The sequence below is a fragment of the Oncorhynchus kisutch genome, linkage group LG29, assembly GCF_002021735.2.
Source record: "Oncorhynchus kisutch isolate 150728-3 linkage group LG29, Okis_V2, whole genome shotgun sequence".
Taxonomy (NCBI): domain Eukaryota; kingdom Metazoa; phylum Chordata; class Actinopteri; order Salmoniformes; family Salmonidae; genus Oncorhynchus; species Oncorhynchus kisutch.
In genome coordinates, this window is record NC_034202.2 from 13,955,966 (window position 1) to 13,972,401 (window position 16,436).

Consider the following 16,436-nt stretch of genomic DNA (forward strand, 5'->3'; position numbering starts at 1 on the left):
AAACATTTCTACACACTTTGTCACATTTAATGGGCGACTAAACCCTATAAAGTGTGCATAAATAATCACATACAAGTAATGTCCAAACCAAGAAGCAAAATGACCCTAATAAAACAAGAGTGCAAAAGACCAATAGAGAGAGAGATAAAGAGAGCGTGGCAGAGTGAATGAGAAAATGATAGAGAGAGATTCCGTGACAGTTGTTTAGTGAGCAGTAGGACTCCTCTCGCTGATATGGGGAGGGGGGAGACTCACACGACCTCTTTTAGAATCAGCACACTGAGCGTGCCCCCTACCGAACACAAACACGCACATAGTAGTGAAGTTTAATGGCAGGCGCTAATTCCAACCTGAGCAGGCAGGTAGAGAAAGACAGAGAGAGAGACAGAGGCTCAGACATTGAGAGATTTTATGGCTAGTCAGTTAAAGTTGAACGGAGAGCTCAACTCCAGGCAGAAAGGTCAAAGGTCAGGCCAGGCTTTGCGTGCAGTGCAGCTCTGACAGTCTCTGCATGCCAGCGCCTCCTATCCCATGCCATGCCATGATGTGACAGCAGGGTGAAGTGGTGTGTGTTTGTCTACTGACTCTACTGTGTAACACCACGCAACTAACTATACAGAAGCGGCATCCCTGCTGCCGTCTAAGCCCGGGGGGGGGGGGTTCTACTAAGCTAGATGGAATTGTTTTAAGAAAGTCATACCAAGGATTATTTAGCTCTTTGATTTTGAATTTTAAGACTCTTTGAAGTATTAAAAAATATATACAAAAACATTTGATTAAAATGATGTTTGGCCTTGCTGCTATTAGCCCATACAAATGCATTGAATAACAGATTCACCAAAAAACAGATTCACCAAAAAATTCACCAAAAATCTAAAAAGGAAGTAAGTTCTGAAGTGACTGTCCAATATCTGAGAGATGGAAGAAAGATCAGGAAACGTTTATTTAAAAAAAAATGTATTTAACCTTTCCATGCGTGAGTTCCAAATATCTCTAACGGTCGTCCCCAGCGTGAGTTTTCTTTTTATGTGCGTGATGTCAGAATGCACTCACTGTTCCAAAATGTGATTGTTACGCAACAGGACAGTTAACAAACCAAGGCATGCTGCCTGCTAATTATCTATTAGGCTACGTTTCAGTTTGAATTGAGGTGTGTTCCGCCTCCTCATTAATTCACATAGAAGTAGCCCATTTCACTGTTGAGGAAAATGTACCTTTGAGGTTTTACTGAGCCGGACAAACTTCTCTCTTCGACAAGAGATCAAGCACAAACTTTTTCCTCCCTGGCACATTTTCCGGCTGGCACCCGCATTGCTTTCACTGCTAATAAATAACTTTGGACGTGTGCGTTCCTATCAAAGTGCCTTATTACGTTATCATTATAGTTTCTGAACATTGTGTTGACGTTTCTTCTGTAGCACACCGTATGAATGTATGGAGCATAATATGTTTACTGTTTTATTCACATATTTTTAAGTACTGGTGACAAGTCATGCATTCCGATTTTGCATAGATTGTAATGGACACATACTGTATGATGTGTGTAAAATACTTTTTTGAAGGTTGTACTGATTATGATGAGCTAATGCTAAGTTAATTGCCAGCTATGTGTGGTGCCATGTTTGCAATGCAATCTGGCCAATGATTTATAACAAAATGAGGTGAAAGGATGGTTCACTCAACATTCGAGTAAACTGAATGAATGATGGTAGACGACACACCCCCTTCAACATGCATACTGTAAACAGACCCAACTCATCTTGTAACTTCTAATCTTTGGTTGACACGAAAAAACAAACACAGCAGCGAACACAACTACACATTGTCTGATAACTTCAGATAAAAAAAAAAAGAAAAAAAAAAGTGGTTTACGCAATTATTTCGATCACTGGTGAGGTCACCTGTGGTGTGATGAATTGTAAATAGTAATTGTTATTAGCTAATTCATATTATGGTTTCTGTCACCAGAGAGTTAGCTAAATATGACCGCCTGTGTTAGGTCACTCTTTCCCCAGCGCTACGACTAATTGTGTTATGCTGTCGCTACTTCTGTGAATGTCTGAACATTGCATCCAAAAATAAACGGCTCACATTGAGGAAACAACATTGTAAAGACTCTCTGTGCAAAATGTTTCTGTGAAAAAAACAGTATGGCCAGCTCAAACACTGACTGTTGCGTCAATCGTAAGTGGACGTTCTAAATAAGTGTTCTAATCACACCGGTTTGAGCGTACAAAACACACGTCAAAGTGTTAACCCTTTATTTTTGGCACTAAACAGTTTAAGCCTCGTCTAAGCTATATGGAATTGTTTTAAGAATGCTATACCAAAGATCATGTTGCTATTAGCCCATACAAATGCATTGAATAACAGATTCACTACATGTAACAGATAGCACCCCCTAAAAAATCTAAAGGAAGTTTGTTCTGAAGTGTCTGTCCTATATCTGAGATATAAGAAAGATCAGGAAACATAAAAAAACAACAACATATATTTAACCCCTTAAGGTCTCCATATATAAACACACTACTTCCATATAAAAAAACCTGGAACCGGGAGACCTTCAATTGAGTCTAGTCAGGCCTGTGGGCATCGTAGAGAAAAACAACTGATACGTTGTAATACGTACAACTGATACGCACCTTTCCACAGAGGGGTATAGTGTGTAGCCCAAACTGTTCGGACGCTACAGAAAGAAGTTGACAGATCGGCAGGACTGACTTCAGACAAGTCCCAAGGCGCTTGTGGTCATAAAGTACGCTTGGGTCATAAAGTACGGAGAACACCACCTCTAGCTCTATCTTTCAACACAGATGGAGAAGTGTGACATCGGCAGATGGGGTGAAAAAAACAGGTATCTCTAGTGACTCATCTTAGAGAACAGAGACAATGGCCCAAACAGGAAGAACGGAATACCTCAGGAACGACTTTCAAATATGAATGATACAGTGACTGTCTAATAATGTTTGTCAGAAGGAGAGCTTTTTGATAAGTACCCATGTCCCAGAACTTACAGGTGAAATACAATGTACTGTTGCCCCCTAGTGTTAGAGAGGAGATGGGACAGACAGACGGACAGACGGACAGAAACTGTACTGCTCCTCAGACAGGAAAAAATACTAAGGTCAGTGAATGGGTCCAGATGAAGTGTACAGAGGAAACATCTTATGGAGTTAGATAGGATATAGATCAGAATACATTTGTTTTGTATGTACCTAAAGTGATAATGATAGTACCTTATATCACTTTCTTGGTCTTAACATTGTAGGATATAGGATCTCCTTTATCCCAAATCACTTTCTTGGTCTTTTCAAAGTATTCAAGTATGGAGGACTCCTTCATTATTGACTGATATATAATCAAATGGCCACCCGGGCTATTTACATTGACCCCCCCATTGACTCGGTACCTCCTGTATACAGCCTCGTTGTTATTTTATTGTGTTACTTTTTTAATTATTTCTAACTTTATATTATTTACTAAATGTTTTCTTAACTCTATTTCTTGAACTGGATCGTTGGTTAAGGTGTTGTAAGTAAGCATTTCACGGTAAGGTCGGCACCTGTTGTCTTCGCCGCATGTGACAAATAAAATGTGATCATAATATATTGTAATATATAATAATAATAATGTCACCATTAAGCAAATGCTTTTATCCAAAGCAACTTAGCCATGCGTGCATACATTTTACCTACGGGTGGTCCCAGGTATCGAACCCACTATTCTGACATTGCAAGCACCATGCTGTCGCCACCAACTGAGCTACAGAAGACCAAAACGTTTGTGACTGTCTACAATATGTGTGTGGAATCTCTGACAGAACTGTGGAGCAACAGGTTTCTATCAAATTAAGTTGTAAAGACTACAGAATTGACGTACCGTGGTTGGTGGCGACAGGCTGATGTTTCCGATGGAGGCCTTGAGTTCGTCGATGGTGGCTCGGCTCTGGTGCGTCCCGTTGTTGGGCGCCACCGGCTTGATCTCCACGCGGAACTTCCTGGGTTCATCCTCATCCTCCGAGTCACTCGATGAATAGAACGAGTTCTCTTTGGCATGTGGAACACACGGTTAAGGAGCAGAACAGAACATAACACACAGCCAGACTGATTAGTGGCTCTATGGCAATATAGTGGCTTCATGGGGATACGGTAACATGAAACCAACAGGTACATCTTATTGAATGCATATTAGAATGGGATCGGTGCAAGAAGGAATGATAAGATGCGTTTGAATTCAAATAGTTTTTGAACAGTGTAAAGCATTGAGGAGTGTTGGAGGATATCATTTTCGTTGCGGTCTTCCGGTCTGATACAGAAGCCATCTTCGTCAACCGTGGGGACATTCTAGAAGAGACACAACAAAATATTGGGTCATTTAATGCACATAACTTGCTGTGGTATTTTGCTGTTAGTGTGTGTGACACTCACAGCGTTCTGGAAGTCTATGGTGCCATAGTACCCAGGAGGAGCTCCGTTGGCATTATTCTACAGCCCAGGGAAGAAGAGAGATGGACAGGCAGAGAGTGAGAGAGGCAGAGAGCGAGACAGGGGGAGAGAGTGAGAGAGGCAGAGAGCGAGAGGATTACTATAACTTCAACAAATGTCATTACTTTGACAATTTCTACAATAATTGACAAATGTTTGCAATACTATTGCATGATGACAACACTACAAAATAATTCACTAGTATAATAACACAGTATCATACATACTATTGAATTAATGTCATTCAAATAAATTCCATTTTAAAGTATGTAACTAAAGGGTACTCACAGCAGCTTCAACTTCTGTCGACTCCCTGAGAACATGCCAAAAGAAACAACAAAGAGTAGTTTCATACTCATAAAAAAGCCATGGTCATAAAAGTTAAACATTTTATCATGGAGTCCAACGAAGTTAAAGGAGTATCATCTATCAGGACACCAAACCTGGGTTACATGAGTATTTGATTATTTGTTATTTAAATTCGTATTTTCTGTGTATTTTTCAAATAACTTGGCCAAATCAACTACTTCTATTGGAAGTATTTAAACATATTTTCTAATCATTACCTATAAATAGCCTACTATTTCAAAGAGTTTTCATATACTTATTTCAAATACTATTTTCAAATAAATGGGAGTGTATTTGAGTCCGTGCATGAGCATTTTCAAATTCTATCTGAATACGTATTTCGAAATGTATATGTGAAACTACTTGAGATATTTGAAATAGTCGAACCTGGGTCTGCAGGACACCACCATTAAAAAGCAAGATCATTTTAATTTATCTTGGATCATTTGAAACAGAATCATTCAGTTAAAAGCCATCCCTTCCTATTCCCAGACAGTGGAAAGTACATAACTAACAGTATAAAAACGACTTACAAATCCTTGATAAATACTTTTCAAAGTGTAAAAGTAGAAACTGTACACTCACGTGGAGTCTGTGTCCTTGTTGTCTTTCCGGCGGCCAGGGAACGCATATGTTTTTCTCTTTCTGGGTTTGGCTCCTAGAAACCAACCAAAGGAGTGCGTGTGAGACTGAACAAATGTATTTGTTTTGACAAATATGCGTGACAAACTCCAAACTGAAAAAAAAGTGATAAATCGTCACCTTTTAGAAACACTCATCATTCTTCAGATTTATCACAATTGAGCTGGTCGGACAACTTAAAACATCTAGACTAAGTGTTACCAATTTTTTTTTGCTAAATATAAAGTCTGACTTTTCACATTTATTTCAGATTTTCATCCAGTTCTCGGTTGGTTTGCTTGTTTCATTGAGGTGGGAATAGACTATAGAAAAGCAGAGTGTGTGTGAGACTTACCTTCAGTGGCGATGGCAGTGTTGCACTCCTCAAACTCAATAGGACCTGATAAGACAGAAACAATCATTTAGGTTCATTTGCCATTTAGAGGGGCTGCAGTGGCTCGCAGGTCTGCTTACCCACATCCTGACCCACACATGCAGTCAGAGCGGGTCCTAGCCTTTTAGGGGAACGAAGTGAAATACGTTTAGGAGTTCATTTCCAGCGATTTTATGCATTTTGCCATGGGGCGTAGAGAAAACGTGGTAGTTTTAAAGAAAGTTTGCTGCAATTCTACACATTTTGCCATGGGGCGGAGAGAATATTTAGCAATTTTATTACCGATTTCATGCAATTTTACCCATTTTTGCAATGGGTTGGAGAGAAATGTTTGCAGTTTTGAATAATGAATAATCCCTTCTCTAGAGTCTCCTGATAAGACAGAAACAATAAGTTAGGTTCATTTGGCATTTAAGAGGTGAATGCAGGGCTGTGATGGTCATGGAATTTTGGATGAAGGGAACTGTCCAGCCATATGACCGCTGTCATTGTAATAACCGGTCAAACAGCAAAACATATATTTTTTTAACACACATTCTCTCCTCTCTGGACTACATGTGCTGACAAAGAAATATAATTAATAGAATGGGCATCCTCATTCAAGTCAATGATGGCAAAACGGGTAGACTAGCGGTCATTGCGAGTGTACCCATAGGAAGTAAAAGCAGGAAGTGCACCCATCAATGTGCCGTGATTTGTGGATTAAACTCAACTGACATAAAAATAAAATCCATTGCATGAGCCACATCAGTTAACATCATTTGAATGAACATTCTACAACACCATGAAAATTATTACATGACAATACCAGGCAGCCATTGCAAGTGTACACGAGTTTACCAGTCAAATTGCCAGGTTTAGAACGTCCATGCCCTGCTGCTACATTGTGGGGGGTGTTGCCTAGGCAACCGACAACAACTTGCTTGTTTTCGCAAGTTGCAACAGAGTTTCAATAAGTTGTTAAGAGTCCATGTTACAGACAGAAATGGACTCAACTGAATGAATGCCAGGCTGTCCGCTATTCAGTCAGCAGTTTGCTCCACAAAAACAGCAATTTAAATGGTTAAATTGTATTTATGACAGTCTTCATCCATAACCGTCGGTCACATGGTTATACGGTAGTTGTGCGAGCCCGTGGTGAATGACCCTCTGCTGGCAGTGTTGTGAATGTCGCACACACACACACACAGCTTGGCAGGAACAGACAGCATCCGGGCAGACACACACACACACACACACACACACACACACACACACACACACACACACACAGTAAATTGTCCATGCTGATCCTAGAGGGCAGACAGGGTCCTGATCTGCCCTTCCCGTAAGCGAGAGCGCACGCACACACTAAAACACACAGAGCATGTGAGTTGGCTCCATCTCAGTCTTCACAAACCAATGATAATGCATATAGTGATAATTCAATAAGTAGACATGTTTTTTTAAACAAAAAGGTCAAGTCTGCTCAGAGGAATGACCTTGATGTAATTTGGAGCCGAACTTGATTAAAAAAAATAAACGAATATATTAAAAATCATACATAAATGAATAAGAAAACCCCCTGCGAAAAACAACAAAGATCTTGCTTAATTTAATGTTCATCAATTATGCATATTTACCTCTGAGATCTTGCACTTGGAATGCCGCGAGTCTTGAGAAAATGCTAGTATCTAGTATCTCTATGCTAGAGGCGTCACTACAGACCCTGGTTCGATTCCAGGCTGTATCACAACCGGCCGTGATTGGGAGTCACGTAGAGCGGCGCACAATTGGACCAGCGTCGTCTGGGTTTGGCCGGGGTAGGCCGTCATTGTAAATAAGAATTTGTTCTTAACTGACTTGACTAGTTAAAAAAAAGGTTGAATAAAAATAGATAAAAGCTGTGGGGAAAAGCAACACTCACGATGAATGTGCGTGTCAATAGTACAAGGCCCCATATGACGTTGGCACAATAACAAGTCAGACAGTCAAAAGCTAGTGTGAAATGGTGACTTTTACCTTGTTTTACGTGAATTTTTTTAGAGGAATAATCTATGAACAATAAATGAATTCCTATTAACATAAGATTAAAGTGGTATAGTCTATAGTAGGTGGAATAACTATGATTTTATTCATTTTGTTATCTATTTCGTCCGTTGATAAAGCAATGTTGGGATTCCGTGACTACACAGCCTACTCATCAGAACACAGATCCGTTCCAAGTGCCTTTTTGGGCATTTTCCTTTGTAGTTATCTTCTTAAAAGCTCATGCACAACACACAGTCTGCGTTTACTAGCCTATACCAGACCATGGAAAGAGAAAGAAGAGAGGGGAGGAGACCAGCCTTGGGCATGATTTTATTTCCATGGCACCAAAATGCCTTGACCTGAAAAAACAAAGCTAATGATATTTTAGTCAAACATATACGGCAACAGCGGTTCAATGCAGCCTTCCCCAGAGAACGTCAGTCGCGGGCAGAATTGACGCATTGTTCATGGCGCGCAGAGCTTGGAGAAGCGCATGGAAGCGGCGAGTCACGAGAGGCACGCATCACGCCAAGTGAAGTGGATAGAGTTCACCAATGACCGATCTACTCTACTGTGCAATAGCAGACCGTCTACTGTTAGCTCTTCACCGCCGGCTAACACACACTGACGTGACTGCTGTTTGTGTGTGCGCTCCGTTCCAATCAAAACACAAACGCTACGCTCATCCAGGAACTAGTTCACGAGAGAGAGAGAGAGAGAGGAGAGGAGAGGAGAGAAAATAGAGAAGAGAGAGAGGAGAGAGACCCTTGCTCAATGCCTAATCCACACAGTGCTGACATGAAGCAGGTATATTTACTTAGCCAAGAGGGAACACTTACATTTACCATAATCTCCAAAAGTATTAAACAGTTGCTGCCATTGCCAAACACCCCATAGTAACCAATTCTAAGAGAATAATAAACATATTTGAAAGAACATTTCTAAAGCTTATACTTAGGCTACTCCACATTGCATGACTGACCAAAACGGCTATTGCCTGAAATAAAGCAAGAACAATGCAGGAACCTTTCGCTGACAGCATCCTAAAATTGCATCTGACAATATTTACGCATACATGGACTACAGCAAAAAACCTACAAACTAGACACGCTAATCTTACCTAAATCTGCACAGGCGGCATTGGGAACCGTTTAAACATTTCATAAACAGACAGACGACTTTGTTTATATAGAGGAAGAGGTTTCTTTTCTATTTCTCTCTTTGAGAGAAGCATGCAGTCGAGTCACACATGAGCGGAGAATGGTTTTTTAAATTGCATATGCTTCATATGGTGCTCGGAGCGGAGCGGGGAGAGAGGGAGAGGGGCGGAGGGGTTGCGTGTCTGGCTAGCAGCCAGTTGACAGCTCAGCTGGATATCGGTGAACACTGCGAACCCCCCCCCCACCCACCCTCGCAGCGTGTCACTTTAGGATTGTTTCCGCAGTAGAAAGTTTATTCAAGCTCCCTCTCTCTAAAAGGCACTGGACCAGCCATCCGTTCAGCTATTTCATCAAGGGACAGGCAGGTTATTTTTCTGACACGGCCTAGGCCACGGTGTGATCTCTAATGAACAGCTTGATAAGGGGAGGAATTTTACAACTGTTTTCAGCCCTCAATTAATTCTGCTGTCAAAACAAAATGAAGGCCGCTGCTGTCCGGACGCCACGTCTGGACACAGAGGTCAAGGGTCACCATTTGTATACACACAAACACACCCCAAGTTGGGCCCATTGTGTCGGCTACCTGATAGGATGTGGCGCAAGCCCCTGGGAAAGCCACAATGCATAACACAACATCGGCTGTAACCATAGATAACTCCTTCACCAGGAGTCAAAAGGATGACATAAGCTATTCATGAATATGGAGATGAGAGAAGGGTGTGTAAGGTAAAGATGTGAATAATGCCCCATTATCCTTGCCATATTTACAGTGCCTTGGGGAAAGTATTCAGGAAACTTGACTTTTTCCAAATTTTGTTAGGTTACAGCCTTATTCTAAAATTGTTTAATTAGTTTCCCTCCTCATCAATATACACATACAATACCCCATAATGACAAACCAAAAACAGATTCAGAAATGTTTGCTAATTTATTCAAAAGAAAAACTGAAATATCACATTTAAATAAGTATTCAGACCCTTTTACTCAGTACTTTGCTGAAGCACCTTTGGCAGCGATTACAGGCTCGAGTCTTCTTGGGTATGACGCTACAAGCTTGGCACACCTGTATTTGGGGAGTTTCTCCCATTCTTCTCTGCAGATCCTCTCAAGCTCTGTCAGGTTGGATGGTGAGCGTTGCTGCACAGCTATTTTAAGGTCTCTATAGAGATGTTCTATCTGGGTCGTTCCAAACGTCTTCCATGTAATAATGACAGAGGCCAGGTTTGTTTTTTGCTCTGACCTTATATAGACAGGTGTGTGCCTTTCCAAATGTCCAATCAATTGAATTTACCACAGGTGGACTCCGATCAAGTTGTAGAAACATCTCAACGATGATCAATGGAAACAGGATGCACCTGAGGTCAATAATTTAAAGTCTCATAGCAAAGGGTCTGAATACGTATGTAAATACAGTATTTTTATGCCTCATTTTGCCTGAGGCAAAAACTTCTAAAATCCTGTTTTTCGCTTTGTCATTATGGGGTATTGTGTGTAGATTGCTAAGGATTTGTATCTATTTAATCAATTTTAGAATAAGGCTGTAACGTAACAAAATGTGGAAAAAGTCATGGGGTCTGAATACTTCCCGAAGGCACTGGATGTGATAATCAACCCACTTTCTTTAGGCCTACCATGATTGGCTTTAAGATTAGGATCTAATAAACTCCTGACACGCAAGGTTTTACACAGACGAGAGTGCGAGAGAGTGCAAGACCAACCGAGCAAGAGAGAGGGAGAAGGAGTTACCCCATTTGGAGAGATTTCCCTTGATTACTGTAGCATGTCGTAGTTTACACAAGAGCCAATGTTGAGCTCCTGACCTCCAGAAGAGCTTGGTTCTGGCTGCTTAGTTCAGTCTTAAGCCTCAACACAGCAATGTGTGTGTGTGTGTGTATGTGTGTATATCTCCGTCATAATTTCCGATGACCGAAAATAGCTTCTGAACCGCAGAACAGCGATCACTAACCTCGATTTGGATGACAATTTCTACTTCAATGAGTCAGCAGCTCTGGATGTTCTGCTTTCTCCGGACCAGGCACTAATCCCCGGCACTCGAAAGAGAAAGCAACGGCGCCAGAGGCAAACGAGCCGGCATCCTGACAAGACTATGTTGGCGAACAAATAAACCGCCTCCACCCTTCATTCTATTGGCAAATTTACAATCACTAAAGAACAAACTGGAAGAGCTCCGCTCGAGACTATCCTATCAACAGGACCTGAAGTATGAATGAGTATCGGATGAAGGACATGGATAATATACATCTCGCTTTTCCTTATCCATAAATCATCTAGACTGGACGGCTGCCTTAGGTAAGAAAGAGGGGGGGGGGGTGCTCTTAACAACAGCTGTTGTGCGATCTCTAATATTAAGGGAGTCTAGAGTCTTTGATCGCACAGGTTAGAATACTTCATGATAAGATGCAGACCATACTATTTGCTTTTCGTAACTGTCTATTTACCACCACAAACCGATGGTGGCACTAATACTGCACACAACAAGCTTTATAGGGCCGTAAGCAAACAAGAAAATGCACATCCAGAGGTGGCGCTTCATGTGTCCAGTGACTTTAATGCAGGGAAACAGGACTCAGTTCTCATTTTTACTAGCATGTCACCTGTGCAACAAAACTCTTGATCACCTTTACTCTACACACAGAAATGCATAAAGCTCACCCTCACCCTCCCTTTCGCAAATCTTACCATAACTCATCCTTTGGATTCTTCTTTATAAGCAAAACAGAAAAGTACCAGTGATGCGCTCAATACCGAAGTGGTCGGATGAAGTGGATGCTAAGTTACTGGACCACTTCGCTAGCACAGACTGGAATATGTTCCAGGATACATCCGATAACATTGAGGTGTTTTACCACATCAGTCACCGGCATCATTAATAAGTGTATCGACGACGATGTCCCCATAGTGACCGTATGGACATATCCCAACCAGAAGCCATGAATTACAGGCAACATCGACACTGAGCTAAAGGCTAGAGCTGCCGCTTTCAAGGAGTGGGACACTAATCCGGACGCTTATAAGAAATCCAGCTACGACCTCAGACGAGCCAAACAGGCAAAGCGTCAATACAGTACTAAGATCTAATCCGGCTCTGATGCTCGTCAAATGTGGCAGGGCTTGCAGACTATCACGGATTACAAAGGGAAACGCAGCCGCAAGCTGCCCAGTGACAAAAGCCTACCAGACGAGCTAAATGCCTTACATGCTTGCTTCGAGGCAAGCAACACTGAACCATGCATAAGAGCACCAGCTGTTCCAGACTACTGTGTTCTTGCTCTCCGCAGCCAATGTGAGTAAACAGGTTAACGTTCACAAGGCCACAGAGCCAGATGGATTACCAGGATGTGCACTCAGAGCATGCGCTGACCAGCTGGCAAGTGTCTTCACTGACATTTTTTTTACCTCTCCCTGACCACCAGAGTAACACCTACATGTTTCAAGCAGACCACCATAGTCCTTGTGCTCAAGAACGTCAAGGTAACCTGCCTAAATGACTACCACTCCGTAGCACTCGCATCTGTAGCCATGAAATGCTTTGAAAGCCTGTCATGTCTCACATCAATACAATCATCCCAGATACACTAGACCCACTCCAATTTGCATACCTCCCCAACAGATCAACAGATGACGCAATCTCTATTGCACTCCACACTTCCCTCTCCCACCCGGACAAGAGAAACACTTATATGAGAATGCTGTTCATTGACTACAGCACAGCGTTCAACACCATAGTGCCCTCCAAGCTCATCACTAAGCTCAGGACCCTAGGACTGAACACCTCCCTCTGCAACTGGATTCTGGACTTCCTGACGGGCCACGGCTCCAACACTGTTACAAGCTTTGGTTTTTCCATTCATGTTTTGAAGTTGGACTTTAGCACGTATAGTTTGTTAGCACGTAGGGCGGATCTATTGGTGTCACCTCGTTAGTCAGTATACTGTATGTTACACCTGTGCTGTTTGCCATCTCATTTGTGGGAAGGTGTTTCACCTGTGCGAGCCCAGGTGCTATTTAAGAGTGGCTGGCCCAGTGCTCCAATTGTTTTGAGAGATGCGGAGGGTTAACTAACACCTTTAGTTGGCTCTCCCTATTTTTTTATATTTCTAGATAAACCTTTTTTCTTATTTTGTTTTGCTTCCTGTCTTTAAGTTTGGTGTTGGTTTGCATTTTGGTTTGCCTTTACTCATTTAGTGGGTGCTCATGGGGGGGGGTTAGGTCCCAGTTGTTGTTGCTGCTATGCAACTTTCAGTGGACACACCCAAGAGTGTCTTTTATAACCCCTCCTAAAACCCCACCTGTTTCGTTTTGGTAGTTGTCAGTGAATGTTTGTTAGTACCCTCTTTTGTTTGAGCAACAGTACTTGGTTTTCTTGCTGGGAAACGTAACACACCATCATTAAGTTTGCTGACAACACAACGGTGGTAGGCCTTATCACCAACGATGATGAGACAGCCTGTAGAGAGGTGGTCAGTCAATTTGAAGGCCCACAACAACCTCTCCCTCAATGTCAGCAAGACAAAGGAGCTGATCAAGGACTTCAGGAAACCGAGGGCCGTGCACGCCCCACATCCATATCGTTGGGGCTGTAGTGCTTCAAGTTCCTCGGTGTCCACATCACTAAGGAATTAACATGGTCCACACACACCAACACAGTCGTGAAGGCACGAAAACGCCTCTTCCCCCTCAGGAGGCTGAAAAGATTTAGCATGGGCCTTCAGATCCTCAAAACGTTATACAGCTGCACCATTGAGAGAATCTTTACTGACTGCATCACCGCTTGGCTGCATCCGACCGCAAGGCCCCACATAGTGCGTACGGCCCTAAAAATTGGAAGGCCCTAAAAGGAAGGAAGGCCCTGAAAATGGTGAAAGACTCCAGCCAACCAAGTTATAGACTGTTCTCTCTGCTACCGCATGGCAAGCGACATTGATGTCAATATCCACTGGACCCTAAACAGTTTCTACCCCCATGCCATAAGACTGCTAAATAGTTAACCAAATAGCTACCCGGAATATCTGCATTCACTCCTTTGGCTCATCATATATGTTGCTGTTATTATCTATCCTGTTGCCTAGTGACTTCACCCACCTATATGTACAAAGCTACCTCAATTACTTCGCACCCCTGCACATCGACACAGTATATATCCAAGTCATCATGTGTGTAAACGCTCCGACCACTGTCCCAGCTTGCATGGTGTCACATGCTAAGTGGAATATCACCTACCTACCTTTACAGCAGATTACATATATTGAGTCAGATGGCCTTTTACAACCTCTCATTACTGCTCTCTCATTGGCTAACTCCCTATCATAGGCCCCTATAAATCTTAAAGATCAGAAACTTACTTTCAAGGAATTGGCCTCTAATAAACGGACACTGATACAGGGTCAGATTCAGCCACATTGAAGGAGTAAGTAACTAACTAACCACTGATCCACAGTCAGATTCAGGCATACTGAAGGAGTAGACAAATTATATAAAATTGCCCCTAACCACTGAAGTGCTTCACCAGTCATACACAATAACATGTTCTCTGCTGCCTGTGACTGGAACGAATTGCAAAAATCACTGAAGTTGGAGACTTTTATCTCCCTCACCAACTTCAAACATCTGCTATCTGAGCAGCTAACCGATTGCTGCAGCTGTACATAGCCTATCAGTAAATAGCACCACCCATTTTTACCTACCTCATCCCCATACTGTTTTTATTTATTTACTTTTCTGTTCTTTTGCACACCAATATCTCTACCTGTACATGACCATCTGATAATTTATCACTCCAGTGTTAATCTGCAAAATTGTAATTATTCGCCTACCTCCTCATGCCTTTTGCACACAATGTATATAGACTCCCTTTTTTCTACAGTGTTATTGACTTGTTAATTGTTTACTCCATGTGTAACTCTGTGTTGTCTGTTCACACTTCTATGCTTTATCTTGGCCAGGTCGCAGTTGCAAATGAGAACTTGTTCTCAAGTAGCCTACCTGGCTAAATAAAGGTGTTCTCAACTAGCCTACCTGGTTAAATAAAGGTGTTCTCAACTAGCCTACCTGGTTAAATAAAGGTGTTCTCAACTAGCCTACCTGGTTAAATAAAGGTGTTCTCAACTAGTCTACATGGTTAAATAAAGGTGTTCTCAACTAGCCTACCTGGTTAAATAAAGGTGTTCTCAACTAGCCTACATGGTTAAATAAAGGTGTTCTCAACTAGCCTACATGGTTAAATAAAGGTGTTCTCAACTAGCCTACCTGGTTAAATAAAGGTGTTCTCAACTAGCCTACATGGTTAAATAAAGGTGTTCTCAACTAGCCTACCTGGTTAAATAAAGGTGTTCTCAACTAGCCTACATGGTTAAATAAAGGTGTTCTCAACTAGCCTACCTGGTTAAATAAAGGTGAAATAAAAGCATTTAATAAAAACATGTGCGTAATACATCTGCATACGTGTTTTTCCTATCATGGCAGGTGTATGTGCGTGTAGGGCATCTTACCTGGTCTCTCTTTGCCCGTTCCTTTACTTTCAGCCAGTTTCAGTATCAAGCTCTCCACAGAGGTGTTCTCCATGTTCCCCAAAAACTCTGTATGGACCTGCAGAGGGAGAACGCAACAAACACATCGGGTCAAGAGGTGTGTTTCGTTTAAAGATTGAGTAAGTTAGAATTTTGTCTCAAAATGTATATTATATAAACTCAGCAAAAAAAAAAGGCCCTGTCTTTCAAAGATAATTAGTAAAAATCCAAATACCTTCACTGTAAAGGGTTTAAACACCATTTGCTTGTTCAATGAACCATAAACAATTAATGAACATGCACCTGTGGAACGGTCGTTAAGACATTAACAGCTTACAGACGGTAGGCAATTAAGGTCACAGTTATGAAAACTTAGGACACTAAACTTAGGACACTTTCTACTGACTCTGAAAAACATAAAAAGCAAGATGCCCAGGGTCATCTGCGTGAACGTGCCTTAGGACTGCAGATGTGGCCAGGGCAATAAATTGCAATGTTCATACTGTGAGACGCCTAAGACAGCGCTACAGGGAGACAGGGTGGACAGCTGATCGTCCTCGCAGTGGCAGACCACGTGTAACAACACCTGCACAGGATCGGTACATCCGAACATCACACCTGCGGGACAGGTACAAGATGGCAACAACAACTGCCCGAGTTACACCAGGAATGCACAATCCCTCCATCAGTGCTCAGACTGTCCGCAATAGGCTGAGAGAGGCTGGACTGAGGTCTTGTAGGCCTATTGTAAGGCAGGTCCTCGCCAGACATCACAGGCAACAACGTCGCCTATGAGCACAAACCCACCATCACTGGACCAGACAGGACTGACAAAAAGTGCTCTTCACTGACGAGTCGCGGTTCTGTCCCACCAAGGGTGATGGTCAGATTT

The 16,436-nt window shown here is 42.1% G+C and overlaps 1 protein-coding gene across 9 annotated transcripts in view; it reads right to left on the reverse strand.

The window, feature by feature from the left end:
• fcho2 (FCH and mu domain containing endocytic adaptor 2) overlaps positions 1-16,436 on the reverse strand; it is a 101,002-nt gene that overhangs the window by 35,946 nt on the left and 48,620 nt on the right. For 8 of the 9 annotated variants that reach the window (XM_031808836.1, XM_031808842.1, XM_031808837.1 and 5 more), the window contains exons 8-14: positions 15,527-15,623; positions 5,809-5,853; positions 5,418-5,490; positions 4,773-4,797; positions 4,428-4,484; positions 4,283-4,343; positions 3,880-4,055 (exon numbers count right to left, since the gene is read on the reverse strand). In XM_031808836.1, coding sequence (XP_031664696.1) covers positions 3,880-4,055; positions 4,283-4,343; positions 4,428-4,484; positions 4,773-4,797; positions 5,418-5,490; positions 5,809-5,853; positions 15,527-15,623 — 534 coding nt within the window. The remainder of the gene's footprint in view (positions 1-3,879; positions 4,056-4,282; positions 4,344-4,427; positions 4,485-4,772; positions 4,798-5,417; positions 5,491-5,808; positions 5,854-15,526; positions 15,624-16,436) is intronic. The other variant, XM_031808838.1, reaches the window with a different exon arrangement.